This window comes from Acipenser ruthenus, chromosome 6 (genome assembly GCF_902713425.1).
Source record: "Acipenser ruthenus chromosome 6, fAciRut3.2 maternal haplotype, whole genome shotgun sequence".
NCBI classification, from domain to species: Eukaryota; Metazoa; Chordata; class Actinopteri; order Acipenseriformes; family Acipenseridae; genus Acipenser; species Acipenser ruthenus.
The window spans coordinates 7,876,236-7,903,278 of NC_081194.1; the positions used below are offsets into that span (position 1 = coordinate 7,876,236).

The 27,043-nt window shown below is 39.5% G+C and overlaps 1 protein-coding gene across 6 annotated transcripts in view; it reads left to right on the forward strand.

Annotated features, from left to right (window-relative positions):
* Nucleotides 1–27,043, forward strand: part of LOC117411023 (latent-transforming growth factor beta-binding protein 1) — a 141,125-nt gene that overhangs the window by 56,383 nt on the left and 57,699 nt on the right. For 4 of the 6 annotated variants that reach the window (XM_034018022.3, XM_059024886.1, XM_034018026.3 and 1 more), the window contains 8 exons: nt 691–793; nt 6,988–7,065; nt 13,949–14,071; nt 17,258–17,425; nt 19,403–19,627; nt 21,441–21,463; nt 22,864–22,960; nt 25,535–25,633. In XM_034018022.3, coding sequence (XP_033873913.3) covers nt 691–793; nt 6,988–7,065; nt 13,949–14,071; nt 17,258–17,425; nt 19,403–19,627; nt 21,441–21,463; nt 22,864–22,960; nt 25,535–25,633 — 916 coding nt within the window. The remainder of the gene's footprint in view (nt 1–690; nt 794–6,987; nt 7,066–13,948; nt 14,072–17,257; nt 17,426–19,402; nt 19,628–21,440; nt 21,464–22,863; nt 22,961–25,534; nt 25,634–27,043) is intronic. The other 2 variants (XM_034018025.3, XM_034018023.3) reach the window with 2 other exon arrangements.

The following is a 27,043-nucleotide window of genomic DNA, read 5'->3' on the forward strand; positions in this document are numbered from 1 at the left end:
TGAATCTTGAGGCCTTGAATACAGGTTTTGTGTACAGTGAAAACCACTTAATAGAATCAGTATGACTCAGCCACTTTCTATCCCCTTCTTACCAGGGTTGAATATCCAACGCAACTAGAAAAACCCTTTAGTATCAGTAACATTAGGTTACCATGGGATGTTCTGGAGCTCTTTAAATACAGACCTGTCTACTCCAGTCCCATCTGAAATCAGGATATAGGCTATGCAGTTACTGTATAATGTGGTTTTGTGAAGTCTCTTTATTTGTTTGCATGTTTGTTTTCTGCTTGGGTTTACCCTTATAAAGGTTTTCATAGCAAAAGCAAAGCAAAGTGTAATAAAGCAAACTGAAAGCATGGTAAAGCACAGGTAAGCATTGTAAAGAATAACGAGGTATGGTAAAGCACATTAATAAACATGTATATTCAATGTATAGTTTTTTCTTCAATGAACTGTATTCAACTTGTGGTGTTATAACTCTTTGGTATAAAAGCCTGCAATAATGCAAGCTTCTATACAAAAATCCAAAGAAAACCTGTATGCTAGTGCTATTCATGCACTATTCCACTGTGATTTACAATGGTTTTACTGCGCTTTACTGCGCTCTGCTTTGGTTTTATTATGGTGTACCACAGTTTTATAATGACAGAGGGAGAGAGATAACCTCAGTGTTACTTTGTCCAATTGCAGTGTGGCAAAGCTCTTCCTGGCCTGTCGAAACAAGATGATTGCTGTGGAACTGTGGGCACATCCTGGGGTTTCCACAAGTGCCAGAAGTGTCCCAAGAAACCATGTAAGTGGTCGGTTTAGCATCTTGTCAATTAGTCAATGATCATCTTTTATGGGAATGATCTCTTTATATAGAGAGTTTGTATATCAGAATGAGCCTGAATAACCATTTAGTATCTCGCAGTGTTTTCTGTAGTGGTTCTGATCTTTTCAGAACTCCACAGTTGACCTATTCAAGCTTTTGAAACCTTAGCAAAAATACTGCAGTATACTGTTATTTTACAGCACACCTTGTATATAGCATATCACTTCTACAATATGTAACAAACATTTTTTTAGAAATTTGTAAAATAAATTAAATAATCATACTGTGCTATTTGTGATATAGATCACATAGCTCAAGCTCTGTATTCAATTATTCAATATAACTATGCCATTAAGTTTATTTGCTATCTGTTCTACAGGCTGCCAGACACCGTAATCTGTACAGGAAGTGCTGTCTTAGGTGAAAAGTCTAATAAAATATTATTAGACTTATAATTATAAGATCTGGTACCTTTTTTATTAGACTTATAATTGTAAGTGGGGAGCAGTGTGGAGTAGTTGTTAGGGCTCTGGACTCTTGACCGGAGGGTCGTGGGTTCAATCCCCAGTGGGGGACACTGCTGCTGTACCCTTGAGCAAGGTACTTTACCTAGATTGCTCCAGTAAAAACCCAACTGTATAAATGGGTAATTGTATGGAAAAATAATGTGATATCTTGTAACAATTGTAAGTCGCCCTGGATAAGAGCGTCTGCTAAGAAATACATAATAATAATAATATAAGATCTGGTACCTTTTTTGTTTACAGATTAAGCCGCATTCTCGAGCTGGCTATCATTGTAAACCTGAAGATACACCAATTCATCGATAAACTCTGGAATGCGTGGGGAGAGTTTGTTTTATTTCGAGTAGAACAATACCTCTGGAGCTTCAAGAGCTTCCAAATAAAGTAAAACAGTTTTTACAGCTTGAGACTGAAAGGGAGCAAAAAAAAAAATCCAAAAAATCTCTTATTACATAAATGCCTGTGTCTGCTGACTCACTCAGCCAAAAAGACTCTTTTAAAAATGTCAAGGCCCCTCCATGCCTAGTTGCTGACTCATTTAACGGTATTTTTTTAAAAGTTGGCTTTCGTTGACTTTCCCTTTACAAGAACCCCAATGAACTCCTACAACGTTTTTTTTTTTTTTTTTGTAATACCCTTTTATGGAAATAAGCACACTTGCATGGCCAGTTGATTAGATGTTCCTTCTTCCTCTCAGATGAAGAAATCACAACACATGGTTTCAGAAAAGAGTCTAGCAAGCAGCAATACAGCAATAGCTACCTCATATACCCCAGTTCATAAACTCTACTGCTTTCATCTCAGTACAGAGATGAAAGATAGACTTTCATTGCATAGCAGTTTGATCCATTCCTGGTTTTACTATGAGTTTAAAAAGACACAGATGAGCTTGTTACCTATACACTGGGGCTAACAGCATGATTTAAAACCTAGAATGGGTGAAACTGCTATGCAATAGGAGTCTTATTTCCATCCCTGCTGTATTTGGGCACCCTTCATATTGGTACAGAATATTGATATGGAACAATTACACGGTGTGTTTCTTTTAAATAGCTAGTACTGAATGTTGTGTGATCTTGCCTAGTCTTTTCCTCTGGCATTTGCTTCTAATAGTTTGGCTCCAGCTTACGTATTTATTATATTAAGTACTGCAGCCTCCAAAGAGTCTGTCATGTTTAATCAAACTTGTTTATTAGGCAGTGTACTTATTTCATTGAAAGCTTTTGCTTCAGTTGAATTCAGATCTTCCCCTCACCGTGCTCGCCACATTCCGCTCGCTCGCAGCTGTTGCAGCAGGAAGGATCAAAGCAGCTGCTGGTTCAATCTCAGTCGGCGTCTGTCAGTGCTTAAGCCTGATTCAGCAGCGTGCGGCTGGCTTAACGACTGCAGGATATCTCCAATTCCACTTTTGCAATCTCGAGAGGGGTAACCACTCTCCCCACTATTAACTTTGATTGACTTTTAGTCTGTGTAATCGTGTCTTGTTTTTGTTTAATGCGGTTGTTACTCAGTTGAATCAGAAACGTTCAAGTTTGTGGCTTTGCATTGTTTCCATTAGATGCTAGACCTCCTTGGTCTGATTTTTAGCTGGTATGCAGTAGGTAGGTCTGTGTTAAATGGGATTTTTACCATTTGATTTACACAACATACTTAACACTTTGAAGGTGCAAAATATTTTTTTATTGTGACACAAAAGTTAATTAAACAAAAAAAAGACATTTGTTGGTTGCATAAGTATTCACCCCCTGAGTCAATACTTGGTAGAAGCACCTTTGGCAGCAATTACAGCTGTACAGTCTTTTTGGGTAAGGCAAAATTGCTCAAGCTCTGTCAAGTTGGATGGGGACCGTTGGTGAACAGCAATTTTCAAGTCTTGCCACAGATTCTCAATCGGATTGAGGTCTGGGCTTTGACTGGGCCATTCTAAGACATTCAGGTTCTTGTTTTTAAACCACTCCAGTGTAGCTTTGGCTGTGTGTTTAGAGTCATTGTCCTGCTGGAAGGTGAACCTCCGCCCCAGTCCCAGGTCCCTTGCAGACTGAAACAGGTTTTCCTCTAGAATTTCCCTGTATTTGGCTCCATCCATCTTGCCCTCAATCCTGACCAGTTTCCCAGTCCCCGCCGATGAAAAGCATCCACATAACATGATGCTGCCACCACCATGCTTCACCGTGGGGATGGTGTTCTCAGGGTGATGAGCAGTGTTGGCTTTGCGCCACACATAGTGTTTTGCGATAAGGCCAAAAAGTTCAATTTTGGTCTCATCAGACCAGAGAACCTTTTTCCACATGTTTGCTGTGTCTCCCACATGCCTTTTGGCAAAATCCAAACGGGATTTGATATAGTTTTTTTTCAGCAATGACTTTCTTCTCACCACTATTCCATAAAGCCCAGCTTTGTGGAGCATCCGGGTTATAGTTGTCCTATGGACGGTTTCTCCCATCTCAGCTGTGGATCTCTCCAGCTCCTTCAGAGTTACCATTGGCCTCTTGCTTGCTTCTCTGACTAATGCCCTCCTTACCTGGTCACTGAGTTTTGGTGGACGGCCTTCTCTAGGCAGTCGCGGTTGTGCCATATTCTTTTCATTTTTTAATAATGGATTTAACGGTGCTCCGGGGGATGCTCAAAGTTTGGGATATTCTTTTTATAACCCAACCCTGATTGGTGCTTCTCCAGAACCTTATCCCGGGATTGTTTTGATAGCTCCTTGGTCTTCATGATGCTGTTTGTTTAGATATGCTCTCTAACAAACTCTGGGGCCTTCCAGAAACAGGTGTATTTAATCTGAGATCATGTGACACTTTAATTGCACACAGGTGGACTCCATTCAACTAATTATGTGACTTCTGAAGGCAACTGGTTGCACCAGAGCTTATTTAGGGGTGTCACAGCAAAGGGGGTGAATACTTATGCAATCAAGACTTTTCCGTTTTTTATTTATAAATAAGTAGATTTTTTCCCCCCACTTCGACATGGATTATTTTGTGTAGATCAGTGACAAAAAATCCTAATTAAATCCATTTTAATTCCAGGTTGTAACACTACAAAATGTGGAAAAGTCCACATTTAATTCCCGGGACAAGGCACCCCAGTTTGGAAAGGAGCAGATAAATATATTTTTTAGCACTGCTATAAACTCCTGTTTATAATGTAAATGAATCGACCCTCTTCGCGGTTCTAGCCCCTTTAAAAACACGACCCAACACACTGGAATGGATTTTAAAGCGCTGGTGCGCTATTTTTAATAAACACCAAAATAAACAAAATACCAAACAAACACCTAGCTCTTTACGAGCACTAACTAAACAAACAGGAACACCCTGACTACGAGTGGGACAGGTAAGCTGTTTCCCCACCAAACAGAAAACAAAACACACAGGTTTAATACACCACACTTTACCTCACGACTGCTGGGAAGCAGAGCACCTCTTTCTGCCTCCTTCTACTCAGCAGCCTTGAGCAGACTAGCTGCCTCTCTTAAATACCCTGCACCTGGTACTAATTTAACAATGGCTACCAGGTGCAGGGGATAATTAATAATAAAACAATTAACAAATCAAATAAATCAAGACAAATGTGCATGCCGCACATGTTTTTACTGCAGAGAGGTTTTAACCCCCTCCCTGCTGTCTCACAATATATATATATATATATATATATATATATATATATATATACATACAGTACATCCTAAAGTAGATTGAGCAATAGAGGATAATTATTATTATTGTTATTTTTAAATCTCTCATTAGAGCAATGGAAGTCATGACAATTAAAATGTCTTCTATTCTATTGCGCTGTAGAATTGTGGAATAATATTGGCTTAAAAACCGAACAGCTGAGCAATTGAGGACAAGAGAAAACAATCTCAATATTAGAACCCCACAGCTTGTAACCATTCAGAATGACTGTAAACATCCTTAAAAAGGGAAGGGAGGGGTGCCCGTTTGTCAATTAGAAAATATTAGTATAAATCAGTGAAGTGTTTTAGTCCCCCCCTCCCCCCAAAAAAAGTCAGTGCAGTAACTCGTAATGAATCCAGGCCCCACTAATGTTATTAACAGATGCTTTACTGCACCCAAATAATTGGATGTATATACTGTTCTATGATAATATAAATAAAGTACTTGGATTGCAATAAAATCCTGGTATTAATGTTTGCAGTCTTCCAGCAGCTAATGAAAGTATAAAATACAGTGGCTCCATGGTCTGACACTGCCTTATTCAAACACAAATAGCAATTAGCTTTGCATGTCATACTGTATCAATCCATTTTACTAGCTTGTATTTCAAATGCAGCATCCTACAAACAGCGTGGACAGGCATGTAGTTCAAACAAAAGACCAAATAAGTATTTTGTTGCAAGATCTTCCTTTGAACAATTGAAATACCTTTACCACAACTGAGTGACTCAATTTTGCTTCTTTAAAGCGAAACATTCCATCAGAATGTTCCGTGGTCAACTCGTGTCTCTGATAGTGTCCTGAAATGCAACTTCCTGATTGGTGGCTGAAAGTTCTGAGGTTTCCAATGTTAATTAATTCGAATGCTTTTAAAATAACTCAGAAGAAACAACACACGTTCTCAGGTTTCTAAATTGAAGATGTGAAGAAAGCTGTCCTTGAAGTAGACTAATTATCATTGAACCCCTCCCCCTTGTATCACCAGCTCACACTCAATGGAAACCTTTTTGTAAGTATTAATTGGGTTGTAAACTTGACTGGCGAATGCAGGAGCCTCTGTTTGTAATTAGCAGTATTGAGACAGTCCCCTTGTAGAACAATGAGGGATGTGGCAAACATTGGACAGTTTGCAGCCGTTACCATGGAGACATAATTAGTGGTTCTCTTAAAAGGAGCTCAGCATTGGTGCCCACTTGATTTCCAGAAAAAGGCTGCCTGATTCTTTTCATCTTCCTCCCAAAATACTGCACCACACTCAAGGCCGTTCAACAAAGAGGCAGTGTTAGTGCTCGCTAGTGTTCAGCTGTAGAGGGCCAGGGGTCTGGAGTTTCACAAGAGTTTGCAGGTTCAGTTTTAAGTGCTCATTGTATAGTGGAGCAGCTTGTAGCTGGTAAATAAATTAATTTACATGAAATCAAACAGTGAGCTGTGTACTGTTTATCTCCATTACACTACTTTAAATCCTTCAAGCCTTTCAGGCCATGCTTTGCCTTCCACGACAAAATAAACAAATAAATAAATAAGTCGGCTTGATTCTCTTTTTTACACGAGAAGAGTGTGTGAGGGCTAGGTGCAAGCGATCAGGCAAAAAGACAGGGAATCAGGCAGCGATTGAAATAGTGATGCTAAAACAAAACAAATTATTTTTAAACAAATGGTACCAATATAGTCACACTTTTGGCAGCTACCAACTGGTGCTCCTTCCTAAGCCCCAGCCTCTACGAAACCTACCATACAGGCTCATTGCAGCCTTTTATACACCTGCGTCTTTTAAAACACATTGAAGAATTCATTCATTGAACCACCCAGCAAAGTCCAAAGTTTCTTCAATTCCAGCCACACTCTCACATGGAAGGTGCGTTTTTTAAACAAAGCTCAAACGTAATCCTTTCCTGATGAATGAGCTCAGAAATATCAACTATCTGAGTTACTAGAATAACTAGCCGGTCTTTGTTTTTTCTTATAGCTATCCCATTGACTGGATCTAGACAAACAATGGACTGCCCTCAGGGATACAAGAGGATTAACATAACTTATTGCCAAGGTAAGAATTGCATGTGTAAATGTTTATATCTGTGAAGACTCAACACAAAAACCCAGTATCTCAATGTTAATGTACACTATACTGTACAATAATAGCCACAGATACATAACAACACCAAAGCAATATACATTAAAGCTTGTGAAAGCACTGCTTAAGAAACAAGCCTTCGACCTGTTTCAAAATGTACATTGTTCTTTGCAGATATGCTTCGCACTGTATGTAGGCCTAAGTCTTAAACTGCTTATAGTACCCTCTACTGGTGAGCAGCAGTTTAGACTCAGAGCCCAAGTCTGCCAAATGTACTGAATGGAAGTTGATTTTTCATTTGTGTAGTTCTATCCCAGCTGCCACTGGTAGACTCCCCAGAGCCACTTCACTAGAAATCTATCAAACCACAAAGCTTTTAGTTAATAATCCATCTTGGGCTGGATTCAAACACAGGAATCTTAAGAGGAAAAAAAGGCAGGTGCCACATTTGATTTATTTCTCTGACGCGTCTTGAATTTGGAGATGATTGCTGAAAATAAGTACAAATGCTTTGGGGCCAGCGGACGGTTTCTTTCCAGGAATGTCACAGTAAATCAGAGGTGTTTCACCAGGATTAACCCATCAATGCCCATGCAGTTCAGACTCACAGGCTACCCCTGATCTGGTTAGGACAGTGAGTGGGATTTAGGACACTACCAAGGGGCAAGGCAAGGATTGGAAATGAATGCCATTCTTCAGATACGTGGTTTTAATGTACCCTTAATGCTAATTGCAAAGTATGCACGGAATTCCTTGCTGTGCAAGTTCTCCGGTTTCCCCTTTTGATAGCTGGTTCAGGACCAGCTTTTTGTTCTACGAGTCTACTACTCAGTCCCCAGGTCTCTTGCTTGCTTCTTTCTCCTTTGAGAAACGCTTGCTTGATGGCCTCACATGCAAAGCTAAACATGTTCACGGTGAGACCCAATTCAGTCAGTTTTTATAGAGTGCACAAGAATGAAGGTTATCTGGTTCGATGTTACCACAGTGCTGAGCAGCCTTCTTACCCACTAAGGTTGTTTTATATATATTGTTTTTTTTTTTAATGGGGAAACCTGGGAATGGTTGTCAGATGTTCATACCTGAAACTAGAGCCTGTTTAATTGAAGTGAGGGTTGTTCAAGGGCTGCAGATGTAAGTTTCAGGGGCTCATTGTCCCCTCCAATGTATAAACTCATTAACCTAGTGTACTGTTGATTGTCTCACGGTCAGTGTTATGCTTGTGTTACAAAGCCTAGGTCATATTACTAGAGTGATTCATAACTGAACCCTGATTATTTACTTTAAAATGTGCCCGAGTCGTGCTGGTGGATCAGTCCTGTTGCAATGTGCTCAAGCCAAACAAAGAGTTGTCTGTGTTGGGGCTCATTTCAGCAGCTCATAATATAATTGCTGTAAACCATTTTTTTTCCCTTGATCACATGGGTAATTATCATTTTTATATCATTGGTTTCGTTAAAAGGGTGATTATCAATAGCCACCAGTATAAGAAAGGCAAAGGTGGATAGGAAATGTTTTTTATTAACGTTGTGCAAGCATGCAGTTATGGTTAAACTATAAGCCACTGCTTATAGCCAAAAGGTTTTACATAAGATTGTGTGATTGAGATTACAGTATGCATTTTGCTGTAATGAAAGTCATTTTTTAAGGACCTTTTACAGGCAATTGTAAAAACAAATGTTCTTCATCTTTAGTGAAACATTGATGGTCAGTGTTACACATGAATTGGTAAACGCATAGCACAGAGAAAGCAGGTAAAAGCACAGTGAAGCATGGTTACTCACAAATACATATATTAAAGCATGGGTAAAAGCCATAGTACAACATTATCAAGGCATGGTGAGCTGCTAAAACAACATGCATATATACTGTACCATTGGAAACCATTATATTGAGGGTGGACAGGATATTATGGCCTAAAAGAACCACATTTGCTCCTACAGATAGATACATGCTATTCCATATGAGCAGATACTACAGGGCGTCTCTCTTACTGATTTCCTTCTGCTTTGGTTTGACCTGTGGGGGGTTTCTGGGAGCTCTCACTCATAGGCCTGTCCAGTCATTTCCGTTCTCAATAACAGATTGATTGTACTCCCGAGTAATTTTATTCATCATTTTTTCCTCCTATTGAGAGCTTGTCGTGGATCATTGACCCTCATGAACATGCGTTGGCACTGACCCGCTGCTGGCTTTGTGATTCTCATTATTCCAAATTAGATACATACAAAAACAAGGCCACAAGCGATAACGCCATGGCGATCACTAAAAACACATGACTTGAAGGGTGGGTGCTTGCCTGGCTCATTTTCATCTGATTAATCACACGGAAGATTGATTCGCACACAATTCCCTCAATAAACCGGGTCTGCCCGTTTCCATCAACTGCATCGACTATTCACAGAAAAAGTACAGACTCTGGGTTCTCACATTTCAATGTGGGCTTCACAAAGGATAGACCTGCCATTGTGTGCATGGCAGACGTGACATCACACTGAAAACACACAGTCACCTGATAGCACAGAGCCCCCCTTTACCAGGAGCAGTGAGTGATGTACTGTAAGTGATCCATGCAGTTAATGACCTCATGGAAACAGACTAAAATGTATGGCTTATGGATTTTTTCTCTCACATAATGTCGTGTTGGAATAAAAAACTAACAACACAAATTAAACCACTTATTTAGTAAAGGATATGTGACAGGGTGAGGAAATTGTAGTTTTTGTTATGATTTGGCAGAGATACAGGCCCAGTGGCAGACAGTGCGCAATGGGGGGGCACATTATGGAAAAGGTCACCCAAGTAAAAGAAACAAAAATAATTTGCGCCACAATGTGACTCCGCCCTGGAAATGTGCAGATTAGGATACAAGAAAACATGACTCTACAAATTTGTGTGTTTAACTTTACTTGTATTCATGATTTGTCATACATTTCTTAAATCTCAATCAGGGATCTGAACTGGGGCGTGGGGGGGGGGGGGGGGTACAGCCCCCTAAGGACCCCCCCTCTCCCTTGGCGGCAGCCCTGCAGCGATAGGGTTTAGGGGTGAGTTTGAGCACTCGAAACAAAAATCATTGCTCGAGCACTTCATTTATTACACGAGTACACGAAAAATGTCACTTATATGAAAATAAGTTAAATACATTTCAAAACGATGCATGCATACTGCCTTCATGTGAGAGCAATTATAAAAAGGAAGGGGTTTGGCAATTGCCTCCAAGTAGTTTTTCTAATTGGTGCAACAGAAAGAATGATTTTTAAGTTGTTTTTTGTTATTTCGAAAATCTGCTAAAAAATAAGAATGACTTTTTTCTATTTTTTTTATTGACTTTATTTTTTTTCCACATTGACTTGGAATTGCTCTTTGTTTGGATTTGGTACTGAGCAGACTGGAATGTTAAAGACATTTTTTCAACTGGAGTCGGCGAAAATATGGACATTGCGTTCCAACAGATTTCTTGTCCGTGGACTTCGTATTCCCCAATCTTCCCAATACTAGGCAGGTGGTTTCTTTCACTTGAAATTGTTCCGTATGATTTTGGACTCAACTGCCGTTTATCTTTAGTACAATTTTTGTTTGTATATTGGTACTGCTGCACCAGTAAAAGACCTCCGAGACACAATTCAAACATGTAGACTGCATCTTTTTTTAACAATTTAATGTAAAGTGTGTGTGAATACGTGAATTTGCATACCTTACGTTATTTAGTAATAATAATAAGACTCTTGACTTGACTCCGGTATATAACTGTGTTAAAATGCAGTGTAGTAGACAAGCTCTACTGCCTTGTCACAGATTACTATAGTATTTTTTTTTAGTTGGGTTCACATCTGTACCTAAGTGCTATAGTATGTGAAACATTTCCATGAAACATAAGGAAACAAGAAAATGAATCTCATATAGTGCAATGTTTTATTAATGTCTTCTTATGAAACACAACAATTAATTTATATGGAATACAACAAGCAGCATTTCCTTGCTCGTCAGGATGCAGTTGATGTAGATTTCAGTGCAATGTATAGTTATTTCCTTTGGACGGCATTAATTCATCACCCAGGGCCAGCCTTTCCAACATTTCTGTGTCATTTCCATGCTTTCTGGGATAAATGCTGGGAATACAGCATCACTCTTTTGCGCTGGGGTAGAAAAGGCAGGTAATCCTGTAGGGAAAAACAATTATTTGATCTGTGTGAAATGTGGGGCTGGGCTATTCCAGCCTGTTTGTTTACAGTTTGTAGTAGAGATGACATCTGTTCTTCTATTAGGAATAACATGGATTTTGTAGTGAATGAGTTAGTAATACTGACATCAGCATAAGACACATACTCTACAGAGCTTGCTCTCTTGCTGAATGGTAAAATGTTCGTCCATGAACCATGTGGTTTGCGGTGCGTGTCCGGTACTTGCTTTCCATTCAGTTCAATAGGCTGAGATGCCAATTCAGTAGAATAGGATAAAGAGGAAAAGGAAAAACATATCGTGGGGGGGTTCCATCTGGGTGTTTGCAAAGCGGTCCCTTTGCTCACCAGCCTCTTCGTTTTAAAATAGTTTCACCCGATAGCCCCTGCTGAGGGACACTATTGGCTTTTCTTCAGTCCTCCAGTAGCACACCCTGAGGTCCCTGTGTGTCCCGACAGCTGCCATTACAATGGGAGAGCTGTAACGCTGTACACTGCGCGTTATAGCACCCCAGGAGAAGAAAAACAAGACAGAAATGGAAACAGATGGCAACATTTTTTCACTAAATTTAAAACGAAATGAAATATTGATGCCTCAGCCAACATTGGGGGGCTAGACCGAAGTAAGGGGAGGAGGTAGGGGATTAAGCTGCAGAATGAGGTTTCACGGATTCCATTCGTTAGATGGCAGCCAACATTTGGGGCAGCAGTGTGGAGTAGTGGTTAGGGCTCTGGACTCTTGACCGGAGGGTTGTGGGTTCAATCCCCAGTGGGGGACACTGCTGTTGTACCCTTGAGCAAGGTACTTTACCTAGATTGCTCCAGTAAAAACCCAACTGTATAAATGGGTAATTGTATGTAAAAAAAATAATGTGATATCTGTATAATGTGAAATAATGTATAATGTGATATCTTGTAACAATTGTAAGTCGCTCTGGATAAGGCGTCTGCTAAGAAATAAATAATAATAATAATAATAATTTACAAAGGCAGCAAGTTAGAGCTGAACAGATAATGCATTTGGAGTTATTGAGACTAATAAAGACAATACGGAAGTTTGATCGTTGAACCCCTCTTCCAGTGCAGAATAGTTTTACAGCTAGGCAGCATTACTGGAAACTAATACTTCAGTACAAGATCCACTTCCTTTTATATAAATATGGGCCATCTTTCAATTACAATTAAGGTTTCCAAATCAAACTGCAACTGAAGAATTTTTTGATCATCACCAGTAAACTTTTAAATAGCTTGGCACCTACAATGCTAAAGCACATATTGAAAACCGTGCTATATGAAAATACTGAGGTGTATAGTGTACCAGAGACTGATATCATCTGTGTATTTGTAGTTAAGGGGCCTTTAGAACCAATTTCAATTATTTGCACCAATTAATGATAACAAATGCAGTATATACAGAAAGAAATAAACAGAAGCATACATGTTTAAATAACTGTCGTTACTGCCAACAATCATATTGAATGACTATACATCCTCTATACATCTGCATAAATCCTTATGGGCATTAACAATAGGCATTTGTTTTGGAATGAATGTGTCCTTATGAGGTCAACATACCTTAGAAATAAGCACTACATTATCACTGATGATATTTTTCTTTTTGCTTAATGTCTGGGTAGCTTTATAGACCCTAAAGTTGGTACTGCAATATTCATTTATTGATTACAATAAGGGTCATATGTTCCAGAGAGTCATCCCTCAAAAGTTCTTGCCTAAAATGGATTCAGCTCAGTTGCGGAGATCAATCCCATTTCCACACGGGAAGCGCTTAAGCGGCTTGTTTGCAGACGGAAGGAAAGAGCCACAGTGGGGACCTGCGTCAGAAATGATTCCCTTATCTCTGATTGGGGAAAGTATTTTCAAGTTGTCCTTTAGCAGAACTCCCTTTCTCAGATTTATGTCTCAATCGAGCATTCATCAGCTCTCTCGTGTGAGTTATGGCTGTTTTGATATTACAGCAATGATGGGGGTAACTGAGCTTGTAGAGTTAGCATCAGCTGTAGCTCCAGCAGGAAGGGAAGGCATTTTAAGTAGATTCCCACACTTCCCTTGGGCTGACTTTGATAAGCTTTAGCTGTGTTTTAAAAAGAGTTCTGTCACTCCCCGTGAGACTCATTATGCTCATATTGTTCATCTGTGTCGATTTTCAAGATAAAAAATAACAAATGCCTAGTTTTTGCTTGATCTAGATAGCTGCTGATCTTGGCGCCCAAAAAATCAGCTCTGCGGTTGTCTTTCCACTGCATTCTTATTGAATTAAGTGATGTTATTAGAAGGAATATAGCCCCCCCATGGGATAACATCAACAGGGTTAATAGAGTTTAAAGCACCACTGTGACCCCAGTAGCTCTTTTAAATGTATCTAGTACAGCTGGTACCCCACAGTGAAACCATTAACCTGCCCCCGCCCCCCCCCCCCCCCCCCCCCCCGCAACACTAGTGGGTGTAAGAAATAAATCAGTGAGAAAAACTGTGTAGAACACGGTGGTATTCTTCCGTGCACTGGAAGATGTGTTGTATAGGGCACAGATTAATGGATGCACTCTGGTGTACCTGCTGTACTTAGTTGGTGGTATTCAGATCTGTTTTACATTATTATACAGACTGTCACTACTAAAGACCTGACTGTGGATAAAGAAGTCTCTCGTGTTTGTTCACAGATATCAATGAGTGCCAGCTACAAGGGGTGTGTCCGAATGGGAATTGCTTGAACACAATTGGCAGCTACAGGTGTACCTGTAAAGCAGGATACGTGCCGGATCCTACACTCTCCACCTGCGTTCGTAAGTAATTGAAACTGAGAAATTAGATGTTTTTCTTTTCTTTTTATAACACTGTATTTTCCATATTTTTTATGTTGTAAGCGTATTGACACCCTGTCTTGTTTGATAATGACAAGCGTCTGTATACTTATGACAAGCCTTATCACAAGTATGTATGTATGTTTGATATGTATGTATATATGTATGCATTTATTTTTCATGTTATTAAAGGCACGGTGGAGCACACATACTATATCAGCTTCTCAACAAAGCCCTGCCAATCCATTTCCATTCTGTCCTGGGCCTCTTTTGAGCAGAGACTGACACTTCTTCCAAATGTAGACTAATTGCTTGGTGTTTGTGTGACTGCAGTCCACCGAGGTTTAAGCTTCGACCTCTCAACTTGTTTAATTTGTGAACTGTATTGATGAGACTGCCATTCTTCTTTACCCCCATAGCCTCATATCCACAGATCAGGCAGCCACACAAAATGACCTCTCATGGTCTAGAAAGGGTTACTCAGTCACACTCAGTCCATGGATAGGACTGGCAGTGGTACAGCAAGGTTTCAGTTTAAGCAAACCAGGATCAACGTGAAATGAGAACGCTGTAGCTCTGCCTGTTGACCAAATATGCTTGATTGGCAAGGGAATCAAGTATCTATATAAATATCCACAATATTCATGTCATTTTCAACAGCTTAATAATGGATATACAGTGGGGTTTATTCAGTTGGTGCACACATATAGAGGTTTACAATAGAACACGTTCCTCCTGTACAGCATTTGATGCATTAATAAATTGCATGTTAGTTAATGCTTTATGAAAACTATATATTCTGCCTGCCATGCATGGATTCCAGAAACTGATGCAAAAGACTGATCTTTTAACTGATGGCTGGTCTTTTTATATGCATGCTCCTTAAATATAGCCATTCACGGTTCTGAAAGGGGTAACCTGGGAGAAGAAGTAGCTGCACCTGTCCTGATTGACATGAATGTGCACGACAATAACGAATGAACAAACCTTAAATCTGCATCTAATGTACAGCACTGATGTTATACTCAGAAGAATCCACCATTTGATGACAATTCCCTATATGTATATACAGTATTATAATACGTGTATCTCTAAACATAGAAAAAAGTGCCTGTGCTTGGTTACCTATGGAATGCTTTTTTTTTTTTTCTCAACATGGCTTTGCAAATTTCTGTAGTATGTAAATGCCAATATTATTTTAATCAGCCCCGGTAATTGTAATTTCAAGGGCAAGAAAGACGCAAGAAGCAGTTTTTCATTAGGTTAGAGAAATCGGCTATGACTGTAAAACATAATGACTCCTCACGTTGCCCAGCAGCACCAGATTTCATTAGATTTGTCTGGAAGCGTGTCAAACATTGTGATAGCAGCATTAATGACATGATGAATGGGAAGTAGTTTGAATGGATCTCATTGGCAGAACTCCAAAGCTGGTTGGCTCAGGGTACAGAGGTGTATGCTGGTTGTCAGAGACAATTTCCATCATGTTGGAGATGCAAAATCAGGTGCCTTCCCTGTTTGACCCTTTCCCTGCTTTCAGCCTTTTTCTTTTAAATGACCAATTACTGTAGAGACCAATAATAAATGGTTATAAGTAATAATGCAGTCATTCAAATGTTCTGTATCTCTACAGAATATCTCTACAGAATATCCAACCCAGAAGCATTTAAGAAGCTACAGTGTAGCGTGTATATGGCTCCCCAACGACTGCACTACTTTGTGCAGCTTGGTTCCGTGCTGGGATTTATTCATAGGGGGAGATGCAGTGTATTTACTGCCATAGAAGCTATCCATTAATTCAACCATACTAACTGTGACAGTACAGGATAGGTTAATCAGAGAGATACTGCTTATTTATTTTTTTAACCAGTCTAAAAAATATACAATTCTTCATGCTGTCCTGGGATAAGATAATAGAATTTAAAACTGTCCTCAATGATCTTCTAAAGTGTAATAAACAGTGTTATACTCATGGGGCTACTACACACAAAGCTCTTGACTGTACTCGAGATCATTATTAGTACGCCCAAAAAAAGGAATGAAACAGTAATTAAATAGCAAACACTTAATTAAGGGGCTAGTTATTTCTGTATTGCATCCTGAGTTAGGGAGGCAAAACCGTCAGAGGAAAAAAAAAAAATTCAGATTTTGGCCCATGACTATATGAACATACAAAAAATGGTTAAAGAGACATCAGTCTTCAATGACGAAAACAGTTATTTTGGAAATCAAAACATCTGCTGCTCAAACGGTTCCGCTTGTGTTATTAAAACCATGTGTATATTAAGTGTGTGTTACCACAAAAGCAGCTGCATAAAGGCAGTGCTGCACCCTTAAAGTAACTAAATCCTTTGTGAACATCACAAGAGCAACAAAAACCTTGGTCCTGGAGAGCCACAATCCTGCAGGTTTTCTGGGTATCTTGAAATCATCAATGGCTAAAGACCTGGAAAAAATGTTTGTGTTGAGCCAATTAAGATACAGATCAACAGAAGGCATGGTACTGTAGATGCATTCATTAGAATTAGGAATATTTTAACATTGAAGAGATTAATCCTGACGGACATGACTACCTTTTGGAGTTCTGCTAATTAGGTCCCTCCTCTGCCTGTTACTCTGACGCCCTGTAGACCTGCTTGCCCCCGGCTCTCAAAAGCTGCCTGTGCTTCTGATTCACTGCCAGTGCATGGAAAACAATGGCACTCTGAACGTGGCATTGTTTGCAAGGTTAATCGCTCTTATTAGTGGGTCACATTGCTCCCAGATATTACCCTGATTCAAGCCCTGTGATTGAGAAACACACTACAGTACCATGTGCACCTCTGCTGGCTTACCCTGTCGTTTTGTTATGCTTTATGTGTTTTAATTGTAGGTATATTGCAGGGGTAGGCAACCTTGACTCTTCCATTGTATTCCATGGCAAGACTTTGTTCCAGCCAGGTCCTTAACTATTTAATTGATCTTCAGCAGGGTCCATTAAATTGTGGAACTGGTTGGAACAAAGTTCTGGAATAGAATGGAATGGAAGAGCAAGGCTTTCCCTGGTATATTGTATCCTTGTTTATGCTGGTGATGGAAACTCTGCAGTGTGTTTTTTTTTTTCTCTCGTTATTCTTTTTTTTTTTGATATGTAACAATTTAGCAAACTCCCTTCCCTTTTCGCTGCAGCCGATAATCCTATGATCCCCGAAGAGAAAGGCTTCTGTTTCCGATTTCTCAGTGCTGGAAAGCAGTGCATGCACCCAGTCTCTGCCCAGCTCAGCAAGCAGCTCTGCTGTTGCAGTGTTGGCAAGGCCTGGGGCCCACACTGTGAGAAATGTCCCATTCTTGGAACAGGTAAGGGCCACCCAAAAAAAAAACTAAACCAAACAACAAACAAACACCAAAAAAAACAGAGCAGAGCAGACAAAGCAGACACACACATTTCTATGTTCCACTTTCATCCAACCCATACATCTCCCTTTCCTTTGCTGCATGCAAGGTCTTTCTGCTAGTTTGTAGCTACTAATAGCTTTATTTATACAGACATTCAGTGAGACAACAAAAATGATTTGCCTGTGAAGCCTGCTGTCCTGCTGAAAGTGTTATAGAGCTCTCAATTTGAGGTTCGAATTCAGAACTGCAATCAGGCGCCCTGTATAGATGGCCAAAGGTATCCCAGGGTTTCATGAGTCTGAAGGGTGTTACTGTCTGTCATGCTGGTGTGTTTTGTTAACACCATTGCTAAGAACACTACTGGGTTCCTTTGCTTCTCAACTGCAGAAGAACACATTGTAAAGAATACTGGAGAAACAACACCTGACTACAGAATTAACGCACATGTGTGGAGAGATTTAGTTTATATGCCTTGATCTACTGCATCCTCTCTTGCTAACACCCGCAGGACCATAAACTGCATTTTGGTCGAAGTTGGTTATTACTGTACGTGCAGTATTTGATAAATACAGCACTTCAGAAATGTCTTTGGGACAGAGGTGTCTGGGAGGGTATAACCAGAATAAGGGCTTTGACAGGAGTGGATCTGACATATAGGTACATGGATTAAAGCGGATGATTATGTACCTGAGCAGAGAATGGACTCAGTAACTTGAACTTCTTTCTGGACCAAACAGGCCTGGGAGGTAGGATTAGACAAAGGAGCCTTGGTGTGAAGGATGGACATTTTGTGGGAGTTCGTACAGGCGGTGCCTGAAATCCGCTCTCTTGTGGGCAGTGTTGTGATGACTCAGATCATTATTTTGTCATTTGCTTTGTAACTTGCTTACTGTGTGTGTTTGTGCTGGTAGTACCTTTCATTCACTCAGGTGCTGTATAGCTGTATTCTGTATTCTGTATTCTGTTACCCATCACATCTGTATTGCCTCATCAAGCACCCATATTCCATTATTGTTTTTACTTCATCGTAATTTAACAGATTTTTCAGCAGACAAACCATTTCTATTTTTTCTCCACAAAATTAATCTCATGCCAGTAACAGGATGGGGAAAAAAAAACATGGTTTCTGCTTTGGGAGCGGCACCATAATTAAAATTGTAAAGCTGTGCCTCAATAAAATGTAATCCTAGTCTGGATCTATTCATAATTTAATTATATAAGAGAAACTACCTAAAGCGGAAAACATTTTTATAATGCATTGTGGTTGGATGGCCACAGTTTTAACAAACTAACCTCCTTTTGTACAGCAACCAGAAATCAGTTACTGTATCTTTTTTGACTGGCTTCATCCCATTATGCCTTTTCCAGCCCTCAAGATCTTACTGTATTGCCCCTCTTAATGTACGGATCATTTGCATGCTTCATATAAATATATGATGAAAGATTGTCCCACAAAATGTAATAAAGAAATGTTGTAGATAAATGACCTTTTTTAACTTGACATGCCAATGCTGTTAATGTCTTTTAATGTATTCTTTATCTCCTCCAGTTGTTGATTTTTGCAGAAAAAAACCAGTAAAGTTGCATAATACTCACAACATGGTCGGAATTCAATCTAAGTTATAGTATAGAGCCGCCATAGCGATAGCAATTTCAGTATTAAATAACATGTCTATCGCACCAGAACGGCTATAACAGTACTGTAATTTTACTTACTCCAGTTATACTATTGTACTTGGAGATATTAAAACCACACTTACTTAAGCACATCTCAATATGCTATCCTGTGTGTTTTATATACTGAAGCAGAGTACTAAACATGAAATACTTTGCTAAGGTCATTAGACTACCACTGGCCCGGATAAAGAATACAGTCGGTGCTTTAAAAAAAAAAAAAGCTTGCAAGTTCTTAGCAATCTTTTTGTTTTTACTGTGTAGCTGCCTTCAAGGAAATCTGCCCAGGTGGAATGGGTTACACAGTTACTGGCCCCTACAAAAAGGTCATCCCTGGCATTAAAAATCAACCTGACAGCAGCAGCAAGACCAGGATCAGCCTCTCCGAGCCTGTGGCTCCCCCCGTACCCATCCCCGCAGTTCAGGAGCCAGTGGAGGCCCTGGCCTCCTCCGAGAGACACCACCCCGAGGCCACTGCAGTGGGGGAAGGTGAGGGAACCAAGAGTTAGCCACTGTCCACCCAGCAGAACACCCTGCTCCTTAATACAGTACTGACAACAGTACACTGTACTGTACACTCCCTATTCCCCTTCAGAACCCTTAACTCATCCTTATACTGTACTGACATGAATTAGCACTGCTCCAAGGAAAATATGCTGTTTCTCCCAATTCAATTTAATTCTCTTTTTTTTTTTTTTTTTTGGAGGCGTGAACCATTGAGACACAGAATACATTGAGAATTAACTTCAATTTTCCCTCAGTATTTCCATCAAGGTTTCATTGAATGGGCCCCAGAGTACATTAGCGCGTTTACATCATGGTCGATGTTGAAGTTTCATTAGCATCTAGGTCATGTCAAATATATAAACAGGAGGAATTCAAAGACTGCCAAAGCACTGTGACAAAGTGTCTTTAATTCAAATGCAATTACATTTGAACATGCACATGCTTTACTGTTAAATTCAAATAATAATTCAGTAATGCATACTTAACCCTACTAATAACATTACCTGATCATGAATATGACAATATCGCCTGTACTGAATGCATTGAGTGTATCCTGGATGGATGCTCACTTATGTCTTCAATAGTAGATATGTTCGTTCATAAATAATTAGATTTGAATTACTGACGTACTCTCTGTGGCCGAGTAGTTCAAGCGGGTTTGCCAGTGACATGAAGTTTGCTGGTTCGTCCAAGATTAGTGATAATCGGGTTCTGTGAAACCAGCCGTGCATGTATTTATTTAAATAAAAGGCCGATGCTGGTCAAGCAGGGGTGTTAAACTAGCGGTTAGAATGCTGGTGTCGGAGCTCCTGAGTGGCGTATCCGGTAAAGGCACCCTGCGTGGACTGCAGGATGCACCATATAGCCTGGAGGTCGCCGGTTTGAGTCCAGGCTATTCCACTGCCGGCCGTGGACGGGAGTTCCCAGGTGGTGGCGCACAATTCGCTGAGCGATGCCCAGAGTGAAAAGAAGCGGACAGTTGATGGCACACGTTTCAGAGGACGAGTGTGTTCGTCTTCGTCTCTCCTGAGTCAGCGCGGGGGTTGCAGTGGTGAGCCAGGCTTAAAATTGGGCATTTCAAATTTGGGAGAAAATGGGGTAAAATGCAATTGGTGATTCCAAATTTATATAAATAAAAAGTGTCTGTATTTCACTCCAGCTCTGCAGGATAGAAGGGCATTCTGCACAGTCATTGTAGGCTGATGATCCAGGAGTAGGATGCCAGGCTGTAGCATCTGTGCTTAAACTCTCACTCAGTCCTCTGCAGTACTACCTCTGTTAGCAGCACTGCCCTGTTAAGGAATTGTGAATTGAGATGACATAACTATAAATGCTATATCAGCAACACTTTTTTTCTTTTTTCTGGGAATCGCGATAATGAGTTGCTGCAGAGAACTGTAACGACGGGCCACCCTGTTCAGGTTCATTTTTCCATTTTCTGACTCATTTGTTGTACCATATTGTTGACCAGAAGCTTTTAGCATGCAAGCTCACAGATCTTCTATTTGTAGCTCTTTGAATTTTAAAAAGACACCAGGATGTGATTTAAAGGTGTGAGGATCCTGATTTTCCAAAGGCATCTGATAACCCTAAAAACGTACTATAGTTAACAAACATACCTGGGCATTCAAATGTTAGGATTTTCTTTCGGTGGTTTCTGGTACACGGATTACTTTCTAACAGAGTACCTTTCTACTGTAGTGTATACCACAGATTTCTTGTACTCTGTTCTGCTCTCTGTGTAGCTGGGCGTCTCCGTCACTGTTTTTTTGTTTCTTTTCTTTTTTTATTGCAGTAGCAACAGCAGCACCTGAACAGGTAGGTTCGAGTCGTTTCAAAGTTTTTCAAAACCAGCTGAGGTGCACGTAACCTTTTGCATGTCAAAGCAGAGAATCGATATATCTGGCCATGACGTGGTAAACAGGCAAGAACTAGTGATTAGGTGCATGAAGAAGTCCATTCTGTTTTCACATTGAGAAGACTACATTGTATGTAGCTTTTCTGTGCATGGCGGCTGAAAAATATATAAACAAATAAGTGCATGACTGCTGTTTCTGGCATGTGTAGATGTACTGTAAGTGCCTTCTGGTCAGGTTTTAGTGTGGTGTGTTCAGAACTATTCAGGAGAAATGCAGTTTGGAAGCAGATACATATATATATTTTTAATTGCTGTAGGCCTGAAGGTAATAAAAAACATTTTGAAAAAGCGAGTCTATTTTTAAATAAAAATAGAATTCTGATTACATGTTAAGCTAAGACACTTCAAAGACATATCCCCAGTTCTTTTCTAAGCATAAGGCAACTAAATGATGTGCATTTTTCCCTGTGCACTGTTTTTTTTTTCTTATACATTTTCTATTTACTGAAAATCTTCAAATTACCTCTATGTGGACTAACATGTAGTGCATACAGCAAGGATTAACACACTCACAGTAAACTACAGTAGTCAACAAATGAGTTCAGTTCACAGGCTATTTACGTGCACAGTGTATCTTATTGGGTGTGACCTTACCTATGTTGAAAGACTGAATAGCCAAAGCAGCATTTAGTAATATAGGCTTTGGGCAACTTCCAACCTAGCTTGTGTAAGAAGTCTGAAATATTCACACACTTTTTTTTCCATTTCTGGATCTAGTATGCCATTAATTGTTCAGATCACAATAAGACAAAAATAAAAAGGGCAGTTTATATCATCTACAGTCTCTTAATATGTAATGTTATCTATTTGATATCCAATTGTGCGTTGTTGTTTCATTATCTGCCATGCTTACTAACTGATCCAGTAAACAATGCATCTGAAAGGACTCCGCCAGGGTGACTGTGGGGAAGTGAGGTTTGGAAGCATATTAGTGTTTCAGAGGCTTCAGTGCACAATGGTTTTCTTGTGGGGTTCAGAGCACAGTGCAATGCTAAAAAGCTTCCCCACTCCATAATTAGCCTTGTGGAGTCATTTTTTCAGAAGCAATTTTAGCTGATGTAGTTTGTAGGTTTGGCAAATAATGATCTAAGCAGAAGATATATGAAACACAGCTAATAGGATACTAAACACATAAGAAATGTAATATTCAGATTGTGATATGAAGTGTCCTTTTAAGGACAGTGTGCATGAGTAACACGCATGTAACGAAGGGGTGAACAGGGTCTAATGGGTTGGTTACTGCTTGTTAAAATGTCTGTCTACGTTAAAATGGCCCTCTGTTTATTTGTCTTGTATTTAGGAGCTAATCACTCTCGATTATAAATCAATAGTAGAGCCTGGCCAGCCCCAGCTTTCTCCCGGCATTTCTACAATCAATCTGGACCCGCACTTCCCAGGTGGCTCACCTTTTCTCTTTATTTATTAAAAGTCATCACAGATTCTCAAGCATTCCTTTTTGCCATAAAGGAGAGTTTTTTCCACTGTGCTGTAATGACTGAATTTGGAATGGTCAGAAACGATGCTATGATCACACTTTCTGTAACTGCACCTTAAATAAAGGGACACCACAACTTCATGAGGGAAAGTGGCAAATCCAGGCCAATGTGTTCTCTCATGCATACGAAAACAAATACAGCCACTGACAACAAATTCTGACTGATATATATATATATATATATATATATATATATATATATATATATATACATATATATATATATATATATATATATATATATATATATATATATATATATATATATATATATATATATATATATATATAATTACACACAGTTTTAATTGTAATCAGTTAATATGATCCTTTACAGCTTGTCTGGTCTTTTATGGCTTGTGCTGGTAGGAAGGCAGTCTTACGAGGTCACTGTACATACTGTAACATATTTGTGAGACCTATCACTCCTATTGTTGTTTCTGCTTAGACCATTTACCCAACTTTACTAACGTTTTCACCAAAAAATTTATTTTTCAACCACTGGGTCTCTCTTAAAAGCTGGATTTGATTTTAAAAATGACCTTGTCAGATTCAGCTGCCATTTCATTCCCCTCTTTAACTATGACTTTGTGTAATGATTTTCCATTTGCCAGCTCACAGTTGCATAGGGTAGCTGAAATTACAATTGCACAGCCCAAGTGATCATTTCCAAAACCACCTTGTGTCTTTTCAGAAGCAGCCCCCGTGGTTGAAAAAATACATTAGTTAGTAAGCCTGGTAAATAATGAACTGAACAAAAACATCAATAGAGAATTATACAAATCTATTCGTTAATGTGTTGATTTCAAAACAAAAAAAGATGTCCTTCGCTCACCTTTACAAATGAGTACCAATCAATGGCAATTAACTTCCACACAGATATAAAAATATATTTAGATGCAATTCCTGTAGATACACTATTTTATGTGTATTAAAAATGCTAGCGCCCTGGATAAGAGGAAAATTAATTTCCAATCAGCTTTTAAAGCACTCATTGTGGAAGTTAATTGCCATTGATTGGTACTCAATTGTAAAGGTGAGGGAAGGACAGCTTTTTTAAATCAACACATTAATGAATGGATTTATTTACTTCTTAAAAACAATTACGAGCACAAATACGAGAATCAACACACCCCTAATATTAAACAGGTAAGATATGAAATACTCTGAAATGTAGATGGTATGAAGTATCCCTTTATACCTTTTAATATTAGAAGACATTTTCACGTTCCCCAGCAAGGAAAACATGCTTCTCGTGCTCCACTATTTTAGCCCCAGCACTAAAAGGAACATGCGAAAAAAAAGAAACACTAAACCAGGTTACTTTGTGAGCTTCCATGCTTAGGATGGGCTTCTTAGAGTTTGTGTTTTACTTTTATTTTATTCATAAAAAAGAAAGCAATCTTACTAAAAATGCAGTCGAATTGCTTTATCTAACTGCTAAGGAATCCTATGCTGTGGTAACCTGCTGGGGCTTTTAGCATTCAGCACGTAGCAATAACCTGTGTTTGCCTGTCCTTTTATGAGTGGGTGTCTTTGTTAGGAATCCTGAAGTCATTCTTCTCAAAACAGGAAATCACAAGCCAAACCTCCATTAAAGGATGTCTTGAAAGATTTATAAAATACATTTTAATTAACTTTTGGATATCTGTGAATTATATCTGAAACATAATTAGAGGTACCGGAAAACATTCTCTATTTTTTTTCTTAATATATATAAAAAAAAAATCCTTAATCGATGTGTAAATATCCCTATAGATGATTGAAATATGTATTAATATCCTAAAGTATTTGAGATCTTTTTTTTTTTTTTTTTTTAAATAAATAAGATTTAAGTATTCCATACTTGGGTTGTATGTGGTGGACTTCTGTGTAGATCACTGGTTTAAACAGATTGATTAAATCAATTAACAGCCATCAATTAGTACTAGAAAGGGAAAGTGTGGAAAGGCATATGCTACTGTAGAATGGTATTATTAAGACATGTGGGGTTAACAGAATGATGAAAGAGGCAAAATGTCTGCTAGTAATCGGCCCAAGATATTGACTTATTCATAACAAGAAAACTGTCAATGGAATAAAATGTAATCATACTATAAAAAATGTGGTTACGCTTAAATTCGCAAAAATGGTTCTCTGTGGTTATTGTGGTTGTCACAAAACTCCCAGGCTTCTTTGTGACCTCCCTGTCCTTTTACCTGATTTCATGACCTCCCTGTCCTTTTACCTGATTTCGTGACCTCCCTGTCCTTTTACCTGATTTCATGACCTCCCTGTCCTTTTACCTGATTTCGTGACCTCCCTGTCCTTTTACCTGATTTCATGACCTCCCTGTCCTTTTACCTGATTTCATGACCTCCCTGTCCTTTTACCTGATTTCGTGACCTCCCTGTCCTTTTACCTGATTTCGTGACCTCCCTGTCATTTTGCCTGATTTCATGACCTCCCTGTCCTTCTACCTGATTTTTCTCACTAGAAGTGATAGAGAAGTCCTCCCCTCCAGCCCTGGTTGAGTTGGCCCCTGAAGACTCCACATCAAGTGCAAGCCAAGTGATCGCTCCCACTCAAGTGACAGGTAAGATGCTGGGATTGAGAGAAAAAATAAACCAGAACAAGTGCATGAAGATCGCTTGTGGCAAGTGATCTACATGCAGATGGCACTCCGTGGCAAAGCCACAGCACTACCAATCTAATCAATTAGTACCTTTGCTGCCAGTCTCTCAGTGGTTCACACATCCCCTTTGCTGCCAGTCTCTCAGTGGTTCACACATCCCCTTTGCTGCCAGTCTCTCAGTGGTTCACACATCCCCTTTGCTGCCAGTCTCTCAGTGGTTCACACATCCCCTTTGCTGCCAGTCTCTCAGTGGTTCACACATTCCCTTTGCTGCCAGTCTCTCAGTGGTTCACACATCCCCTTTGCTGCCAGTCTGTCAGTGGTTCACACATCCCCTTTGCTGCCAGTCTCTCAGTGGTTCACACATCCCCTTTGCTGCCAGTCTCTCAGTGGTTCACACATCCCCTTTGCTGCCAGTCTCTCAGTGGTTCACACATCCCCTTTGCTGCCAGTCTCTCAGTGGTTCACACATCCCCTTTGCTGCCAGTCTCTCAGAGGTCCCCCATTCTCATGTCACACGCTACAGGTTTTTGTTTACATATACTGCATCTAGAGAACTGATTATCCAGACTTGCCAAGAACATTCTTCAGCACAAGTTATTGAGTCAGTGTATGGACCATAGGCGTAATTTACAAGGGGATATGTCACCCTCACATTGCAGCAGTACTCAAACTGCTATTTCTTTATAATTTATTTGTATAGTCACTAGTCAGTAGAGTTGCCTCCACTAGGACCCAGTGGAATCAGCAATCAACTTAGGGGCGTGCAATGCATGTGGTCTCAATACTATACAAATCTTTTCTGATAACCTGATAACTCATTATCATAAAACTTAAATCATATAATTGACTCGTTTTGGATTCTGATTTCCACGAGTGCACCTAATTGCTACAAAATGGCATGTAAACAAAACGGCGAGGTGCGCCGCTGTTTCTCTTGCTACAAAAAGTTGGAAATTGTTCGAGCTCCTGAAAAAAACCTGAATCAGACAAAAGTTGCCGAGCAATTTGGTATTTCCCATTCTGGTGAGTTGCTTCACTATTCTGTTAAATAATGTGGATGTCTTGTGCTGCATTTTCTAACATGTGTAGGGGTGCTGTGTTAATTTAGTTTGACAGTTAGTTTATTAACGTTAGTTTGTTACTTTATTATTATAGGTTATTAACATACACTTGCCTATTGCTTTTCTCTATTCAGTTCATTTCATATGTTGATGCACATGCATCATGACAAGTAATACATATTTATTTATTGATTGATTGATTCATAGTGTGTCTGGTGGCTAACTCCATCTTAGAGAACACTTCGGCGATAAGAACACTTCGCTTGCTTCCAGAGGGGTGTTCTCTTAGCCGGAAACTACTGTATAT